Source organism: Mandrillus leucophaeus, unplaced genomic scaffold, assembly GCF_000951045.1.
Source record: "Mandrillus leucophaeus isolate KB7577 unplaced genomic scaffold, Mleu.le_1.0 Scaffold630, whole genome shotgun sequence".
NCBI lineage: Eukaryota > Metazoa > Chordata > Mammalia > Primates > Cercopithecidae > Mandrillus > Mandrillus leucophaeus.
In genome coordinates, this window is record NW_012106809.1 from 105,600 (window position 1) to 114,967 (window position 9,368).

The following is a 9,368-nucleotide window of genomic DNA, read 5'->3' on the forward strand; positions in this document are numbered from 1 at the left end:
AAATCCAAGTTTATACTAAAAGATAAAATTTCAACATTGTAGGGGATTGGTCAGGTGGTGGGAATAATTATAAAGATAAAGTTATAGGTAATAGATACAAACCTTCTTGGAAGGCAGAAAGTTTTGCAAAAGCCTCAGGATAGGGTTATGGCTGAAAGCAGCCTAATCCTCTTACCTTGAGTTAATAGCTTCAAGTAGGTACAAAAACATGTAAGGGAGTTTATCTAAAGAGCATGCTTACTCATGTGGTCCTAAGACCAACCTTTGATCATTTGTAGTACTGCTCTCTCCGGGGGGATGGCGACCAGATTAATTACCCACAGATATGTTGACTCAAAGCCTTTGTCATTAAATCTATGCTGAATAAAGGCCCACAGGGTCAGCTAGTGAAGGTATGCAGCTGCCACAACCCTTTCTGTGAGTGGCCCGGCCCCCTGGAGCACTCTTTCACTGAATATCGGTGTCTTGAGTATGTTATTCATCCATCGTGCAGCCTGGGTCTGCCGGTCAGACCCCAGTACAACATCTAAGAGGAAATGAAAGTCACAAAGTTATCCCAGTCTCTGCAGTCACTGTCAAAACTTTCGTGAGGAATCTTCCAGGTTTTCCCCTACTTAAAATATATATTAATATTATGTAAGTGGTATTAGTGGCATTTTCGCCCAGGCTGGAGTGCAGTGGCATGATCTCAGCTCACTCTAACCTCTGCCTCCCAGATTCAAGCGATTCTCCTGCCTCAGCCTCCCAAACAGCTGGAACTACAGGCACCCGCCACCACGCCTGGCTAATGTTTGTATTTTCAGTAGAGATAGGGGTTCACCATGTTGGCCAGGCTGATCTTGAACTTCCGACCTCAGGTTATATGCCCGCCATAGCCTCCCAAACTGCTGGGATTACAGGCATGAGCCACTGCGCCCAGCCTCCTTAACGTTTTAAAAAAGGTTAAAAGTATGCTTGGCATATCTTTTCATAGCAATACTTTAAATTGTTCTTACTCTTTTTAATGACAGCACAGAATTTTATCATGTAGCTGTTTTTTGGGAGACGACTGAAATCTTCTTTATCTTCACTGTGGTAATGGAGATGTGGGTGTGTGCAACAGCTAAAATTCATCAAGTTGAACATTTTAAATAGATGCAGTTTATTGCATGCAAAGTATGCCCCAATAAGATGATTTTTAAAAATTATCCTCTTTGAGGCTTGTACTTTGCTTATGTGAAACAAAACAAAACAAAAACCTTGTTTTTGTGCCCAGGAGACACACCCTGACACATCTGGAGGTAGAGGGTCATGCTCTCTGCAACTTACCTCCACAGGCTCTGAAATAACAATAATAGCAGTATATTTACAGATTCACAGAGAGAGAAAGCTATTGTAAAAATGTTCATAAGTAAAACTAGATAAAGAGCAAAAAGAAATAATAATAATGAAACTGCGTCTTTTAAATTTTATCTCTCGGCCGGGCGCGGTGGCTCACGCCTGTAATCCCAGCACTTTGGGAGGCCGAGGTGGGCAGATCACGAGGTCAGGAGATCGAGACCATCCTGGCTAAAACAGTGAAACCCCGTCTCTACTAAAACACGAAAAATTAGTCGGGCGTGGTGGCGGGCGCCTGTAGTCCCAGCTACTGGTGAACCCAGGAGGCGGAGCTTGCGGTGAGATCCCGTAACTACACTTCAGCCTGGGCGACAGAGCGAGACTCCGTCTCAAAAATAAATAAATAAATAAATCTCTCCTTGACTTTTTCTCTCCCCTTTTCTTCCTATCTCTTCCCTCCTTTCCTCAACGCGTCCCCCTATCCTTCCCTCTTTTCTGCATTCTCTGCATTTCATCTCCGGTGTATTCCAGCCTCCAGGCCAACAAACGTGTCCGCGTCCGCCGGGGGCAGGTCACGGAAGGGACGCGAGGCGGTGCTGTCACCGCATTCTGAGAGCCGCAGCGACCTGGGCCCCTTGTATCATTTCAGTGAAGGTCACTCCAGTCTTTGATGGAGGCCACACTCGGAGCGTAAATTAGGATCCTCACTGAAGGGGCGGGACCCTGAGAGGCTTTTTCCTGGCCCCTTAGTTGTGGGTTTTCCTGCGGGCGGCGGAGCCCGTTTCCATCAGAACCGCCCAGAGGCGGCCGCTGCCTTCCAGGGGTGGCGGAGCAGCAGGAAGCGTTTTCGGATCCTGGAATCCGTGGGCGGCCCGTGGGAGGAACTGAGGCGCATTTCCCTACTCACCCGGCTCCGAATCCACCGCGGTGCTGTTTCAAGCGAGTCAGATTCCAGATCGCTCTGCAGCCTGGACTCGGAATTCCTGCCCCGCGGGGCTGCATTTCACAGCGGCAGGTGTGAGTGACCCGCAGCTGGAGACCAGAAGCCTGAAGGCAGCTCTGCCCTCCCCAGCGCCGTTATTCCGTTTCTATATCAGTAAACACGTTTCATTTTCCGTAGACTAGGGCGGGGTGACGGGTGATCCCATTCCTCTCAGTGAACTCCGGGCCGCAGAATTCAAAACGCTTGCGGGCAAGGCCGGGCGCTGTGGCTCTCGCCTGTAATCCCAGCACTCTGGGAGGCCGAGGCCGGCGGATCACCTGAGGTCGGGAGCTCGAGACCAGCCTGACCAACATGGGGAAACCCCGTCTCTACTAAAAATACAAAATTAACCGGGCATGGTGGTGAATGCCTGTAATCCCAGCTAGTAGGGAGGCTGAGGCAGGAGAATCGCTTAAACCTAGGAAACGGAGGTTGCGGTGAGCCGAGATCGCGCCATTGCACTCCAGCCTGAGCAACAGGAAGGAAAACTCTGTCGAAAAAAAAAAAAAAGCTTTCGGGCCGGAGCGCAGCCCCGCCCTGGGTTATGGGAGCGACCGCGCTGGGCCGTTTCTCTTTCTTTTCCGGACCCTGCAGTGGCACCTAAAGTCTGCAAGAAGGAAATCGCCTCTGTGCTCCTGAGTGCATGGGGTATAAGGCAAGCGCTGAGGGAGAAAACGTAGTTGATGGGGCAGAGCAGACGGGGCTGGTGGTGGGGTGGAGGGGGAGGGCTTTGGACAGAAGACCTGGGGGGCTTGGTGGGGGAGGGACGCCCAGGCCTGGGCACTAAGAAGCAACTCCCCTGGAGCTTGAGACCATCTTGGCCTCCCCCAGCCCCGGAGAGGACTGGCTTCATGTCTCCCTGAAACCACTTCTAAATGCCTTAGAACAAACCTTGCATATTTATTATTATTATTGAACTATTAAGTCTTTTTTGGCGGTGAGCTGAATGAGATGCTTTGCTGGAGCTGGCACAGGGAGGAGGTCCTGGAGGGAGGGTAGACACTGTGGAGGGAAGGGCTGGGTCCATCTCCCTCTCTGTCTCTCACTAGACTTACGATCTTTAGCAGTGAAAATAATCTCTCTGAGGTGGGGAAAGGACCCCAGTCCCTGCTGTGCTCAATAAATTATGAGGATCAAAATAAATTATCAGTGAATGTGAATGGGAAAACTAAGAAATTGTTAAAATTCTCAAATATGCTACATTTTAATCCACAGAAAAGTATAGGCTAGGGATCATGGGGGAATAGTTAGTAATGACAGGTATAGTTTAACTTAAAAAAAAAAAAAGTTTGTGAGGCTGACAAAGAAGAAATGGGCACATTTCCTGATCTTGGAGGGTTCACAGGGTAGAATATGGTAGATGACACCTGGGTGTGGTGGCACTCGCCTGTAGTCCCAGCTACTCAAGAGGCTGTGGTGGGAGGATTGCTTGAGCCCAGGCATTCAAGGCTGCAGTGAGCTATAATCACGCCCCTGCTTTCCAACTGGGTGACAGTTGGAATAAAAAAATAAAATAAATAAAAAAAGATTCAAGGCAGGGCACAGTGAGTACTGTCAGGAAGGTTCAAACCACGGGCTAAATCTGTAGTTCTAAAACGACTATACATTGGAAACACCTAGGGAACTTTAAAAGATACTAAGATTTAGGTCCAACCTAGGTTTACTGATTTAACAACCTAGGTTGTGGCTGTGGCCTGGGAACATGGATATTGAAAACTCCAGGTGGTTCTATGCAGTGGCTAGGTTTGAAGACCACTGCCTAGATGTCCCAGCGACTAAGAGATGCACTTTGGGGACAAGGCAATTCTCTTAGTAGAAAGAGGCTTTCCGGACAGCATTCTTACTATTGAGAATTGAGAATTCATATGCCACACAATTTATCCTTTTAAAGTGTACAGCTCAGTGTCTTTTAGCATAATCACAAGGTTGTGCCACTGTCACCACTATCTACCCTGGAAGATTTTTTTCCTTTTTTTCTTTTTTCTTTTCTTTTTCTTTTAAAGGCTAGTCAAGTGAAACACTGGGAGTGAAGAAGAAACAAAGACATCTGTAACTAGTTGTGATCAATTAGTTGTAAACACCACTGCACTCAGACCAGCCTAATTGGGAAGGTTTTAAGGCTATGGTGTGGTCTGATGGGTTCCAAGTCAGAGATGACAGTAACCTGGAAGAGGGAAACTGCTTGAGAAGTGGCATCCTGGTGGGATAGGGTGAGGAGATCCCAGAGCCCACTTTTACTGCAACCCTGGGGAGATGTCACCAGAGAAATGGGGGTGGTGCCAGACAGCAGGTTGTGGCAGCTGTGGTTTCCATGACAGAGTAGAAGCATCCATCATGTGTGACATTCAGCAGATGGGGCGCTGTGGGTAGCTTGGAGCACTCTGGTTGTAACTGAGGCAGGCACAGTGTTTAGGAAGCCTGTGCAGTAATCTAGGCTGAAGGGAGAGGAAAGGCCAGACTAACATTGTGGCTGTGGGATTGAAATAGGGTTGGAGGAGCTGACTTTGATTCCTGGAGATGAAGGGGAAAGAGGAAATCAGAAAGGACCAAGGATGGTGATGTTCTTAAGAGAAACTGAGGAGGAAGAGAGGATGATGTGGTGGGAGATGTGTAGAGAGTCCTTGTAGATCTGCCACATTGGAGGGGACTATGGTCCCAGAGGTACAGATGTCCTAAAACAGGCTGGAAAAAGGAGTCTGGAGAGAGCTTGGTGTAGTGAACCATGGGGAGCCTCCTCGTTGGCCCTGTGATCACCCAGGGACTGAATAGAGAGGCGGCCCTGGGAGACCTCAGACACTTAAAGGATATAAAGGGGTGAAAGGGGGGGCCTGGCTTTGAGTCAAAGGGAGGAGAAGGAGATTATAAAGCTGAAACGTCTAAGAGAGTTTGTGGCCTGAGCTGTTCTACTGGGGCAGGTACTTCTGAGAGGCAGAGGTGGCTGAGATCTGGAAACAGGTCTGCAAATCTGGCCAGTGACGCTGTGCGCGGTTAAGGGAGTGTGTTGGAAGAATAGCCACGCGTTGTCTGTCCCGGAAGGAACAAGCCAGTGAGAGCCGGTCTGATGGGGCGCCCGGCGAATGGGGCTTGGTGAGGCCCGCGCTCCTAGGGGTGGGGGTGTGGGGATGGGTGGTCGCGATGCCGGGAGGGCGGGCAGGGCCCTGGCCGTGCTCATGAAGTTGGAGCTGTACTCTCAGCTACTCGAAGCTCGCCCCTGCTTTAGGCTGCGCTCCCGCGTGCTCCCCTTTTCTGGGCGCCAAGTCCCGCCTTCTAAATCTCCCCAAGTCTCCAGCCCACTGGAATTTTCTCTTCCGAGCGTGGCCCCGCCCTCTCCGCTCCGCTGATTGGTCCTAAGTTCCGGGCCCCAGTTTCATTGGATGAGCGGTCGGGGCCGGGCCAGGTGATTAAGTTTCCGCCGCGCTTTCCCCCCCAGGCTTAGCTCAGTTCGACCCTGCTTGAGCCGCTGAGAGGGTGGGGGCGTCGGGGCCATGGGACCGGGCCGGGTCTTGCTGTTTCTGGCCAGCATATTCCCTTTTGCACGTCCGGGAGCCGCTGCTGGTGAGTGGCGTTCCTGGCGGTCCTCGGCGGAGCGGGAGCAGCGGGGCGTTTCGGGGGGTCGGGTGGGTAGCGGCGAGCGCTGTGCTGTCAGGGCGGGGCTCAGGTGCGCTGTCGGTGGTGCGGGGAGCCGGACGCGGCCGTTGCCGCCACACTTCAGCCTGCTTTCCCGTCTCTTTTCAGTCCTCGGGATCCCGCATCACCTGCATATTCTGATCTCCTCCTGCGCTTGCTCTCCTCGCCTCTCCTCCGCTTCCTCTCACTTTTCGGACAAACCAGTCCTTCTGAGGCCCATGGGTTCCCGGGCTGCCTCCGGGGCTGCTCCTGTGAATGGCATTCGAGGGCTCTTCCAGCTCGGCCACTGAGGCAGCCACAACCCCCCGTGCTCGGGGCGGCTCTCAGGTCCCTGAAGTCCTGTCCTCCCCCGGAGCCGACGTGTTCTCAGCTCCTGGGCCGCAGCTCCTGGATTTGGAGCCCTCCTTTCTTGGGACCCGGAGCTGGTGCTTCCTGCTGTTGTGGGTACTGTGGGGGTTTGGTGTCTGCAGGCTCCGGACAGAGGATTCTTCCTGCGACTTCTCTCATCCCCAGCTCATTTTCCCCTCGACTCCGGCTTCCGGGAGTCCTCTCCTCTCTCGCATCCCACTCCTACTAATGACCAATGATCTAAGGACACCAGATTCCCTCCTACCTCCTCCCTGCCCATCTCAAGGCCCGCTGGGTGCTGTTGCCCTCCCAGCTCCCTGCTACCCCTTCCTGTGTGCTGTTCTCTGATCCATTTCTAGGGTGTCCTCTGCCCTCATCCCCTGCCCCCGCCACCGAAGGTCCCTCCTGCCTCCCTTATGGGCCTTTCCTACAAGCAGCCTTCACCCAGTGCTGCCCCTATGCCTCCTACTCCCAACTGTCCCTGACCCTAAATTTCTGGTGCTGCCTTTTTTCTGGGGGTCTTCCCTCCATCCCACTCCCCTCCAGACCACCCAAGGGGAGCCCTGGTGCTAATGGCAGTTGGGCCTTAGGCAGGGCACAGGGCAGTGCAAATGCCCCCTCCTCTCTAGTGCAGGTGCCTCCTCTGGACTCTGCCTCACGGGGGCCCCTTCCCCACTCCTTCATCCTCAGCCTCACCCTCTTGAGGACCCCACCCTCCAGCCCACAGGTGCTGAACCATCCCTCCCGGGTCCCTCCGCCCCTCTCCACCTTGGGACCTTGCACTGCTCCCACTTCTTGCCCAGCTGCCTTGGGCCCTCAGCAAGTTCTCATCTTTCCCAAGTCCCACCCTCCCCTCCTATCCTCACCCTACCTCAAGTTCTCCCACAGTCACTCCTGGCCCCATGGTCATGCCGCCCTCCAGTTCTTGCTCTGCCCATCTCCCCTCCCCAACCCAGACCTAAAACAGGCCGTTGGGCCAACTGTTCCTTGACCTTCATTCTTTTCTTTTGGTTCCTTGACCCCAGTGGGCTCTCACTCCCTACACCACATATCTAAAATCTGTTTTGCCTGCTCTTGGGGTGCCACTGTTCCCCCTCCAGCACTACTCCTTTTGGCAGGCCCTTCCTCAGGCTGAGAATCTCTCCCTCTACCTTGGTTTTCTCTCTCTGGCCAGCACTCCCACCCCTTACTTTGTTTTTAATTTTTAACTTTTGTTTGGGTATGTAGTAGATATATATGTATTTATTTATGGGGTACCTGGGATATTTTAACACAGGCCTACAATATGTAATAATCACATCAGGGTAAATGCAGTATCTATCACAACAAGCATTTATCCTTTCTTTGTGCTACAAACCCATTATGCTCTTTCAGTTATTTTTAAATGTACAATAAATTATTGTTGACTGTACCCACCCTGCTGTGCTATCTACTAGATCTTATTCATTCTAACTATATTTTGTACCCATTAACCATCCCACTCCCCCACTCCCCACTACCCTTCTCAGCCTCTGGTAATCATCATTCTATTGCCTCTCCCCATGAGATCAACTGTTTTAATTTTTGGCTCTCACAAATAAGTGAGAACATGCAAAGTTTGTCTGTCTGGGCCTGGCTTATTTCACTTCACATAATGACCTCCAGTTCTTTTCAAATGACACTATGGCTGAATAGTACTCCACGTACACACGTACACCACATTTAGTACACCACATTTTCTTTCTTCATTCGTCTGTTGATGGACACTTAGGTTGCTTGCAGATCTTGGCTGTTTTGAATAGTGCTGCAATAAACATGGAAATGTAGGCAACTGTTTAATACACCGATTTCCTTTCTTTTGGGTATATGCCTAACAGTGGGAGTGTGGAGCATATGACAGTTCTATTATATTTTTAGTTTTTGGAAGAACCTCCACATTGTTTCCCATAGTGGTCGTACTAGTTTACATTCCCACCAACAATGTACAAGGGTTCCCTTTTGCTACATCCTCGCCAGCATTCCTTATTGCCTGTCTTCTGGATAAGGGTGGGATGATTTGATTTGCCTTCATCTGATGACGCATGATGTTGAGGACTTTTTCATATACCTGTTTGCCATTTGTATGTCTTCTTTTGAGAAATCATTATTCAGATCTTTTGCTTATTTTTAAATTGGATTATTAGATACTATAGTTTCATAGTTTGAGGTCATAGATTTACGTCTTTAATCCTTTTTGATTTGATTTTTGTATATGGTGAGAGATAGGGTCCAGTTTCATTCTTCTGCATGTGGATATCCAGTTTCCCCAGAACCATTTATTGAAGAGACTCTCCTTTGCCCAGTATGTGTTATGGGTACCTTTGTTAGAAATGAGTTCACTGTAGATGTATGGATTTGTTTCTGGGTTCTCTATTCTGTTTCATTGGTCTGTGTGTCTGTTTTTATGCCACTACCATGCTGTTTTGATTACTGTAGCTCTGTAGTATAATTTGAAGTCAAATAATGTGATTCCTCTAGTTTTGTTCTTTTTGCTCAGGGTAGCTTTATCTATTCTGGGTTTTTTGTGATTCCATATACATTTTAGAATTGTTTTTCTATTTCTGTGAAGAATGTCATTGGTGTTTTGATAGGAATTGCATTGAATTTATAGATTGCTTTGGGTAGGATGGATATTTTAACAAAATTGATTCTTCCGGCTGGGCGCAGTGGCTCACGCTTGTAATCCCAGCACTTTGGGGGACTTTGGGGGGCCGAGGCGGGTAGATCACTTGAGGTCGTGAGTTCAAAACCAGCCTGATCAACATGGAGAAAACCCGCCTCTACTAAACATACAAAATTAGCCGAGCATGGTAGCATATGCCTGTAATCCCAGCTACTCAGGAAAGCTGAGGCAGGAGAACCGCTTGAAAACCCAGGAGGCAGAGGTCTCGGTGAGTTGAGATCGCGCCATTGCATTCCAGTCCAGGCAACGGGAGCAAAACTCCATCTCAGAAAAAAAAAAAAAATTGATTCTTCCAGTCCATGAACATGGAATGCCTTTTCCATTTTATTGTGTCCTCTTCAGTTTTTTGCATCAGTGTTTTGGTTTTTTTTGTTTGTTTGTTTGTTTGTTTTT

At 49.7% G+C, this 9,368-nt stretch overlaps 1 protein-coding gene across 2 annotated transcripts in view; it reads left to right on the forward strand.

Moving 5' to 3' along the window:
* Positions 1 to 5,784: 5,784 nt before the first annotated feature.
* The window catches only part of MICB (MHC class I polypeptide-related sequence B), a 13,405-nt gene continuing 9,821 nt past the window's right edge, over positions 5,785 to 9,368 (forward strand). For both annotated transcript variants that reach the window (XM_012000451.1, XM_012000452.1), the window contains exon 1: positions 5,785 to 5,854. In XM_012000451.1, the coding sequence (XP_011855841.1) occupies positions 5,785 to 5,854 (70 nt within the window). The remainder of the gene's footprint in view (positions 5,855 to 9,368) is intronic.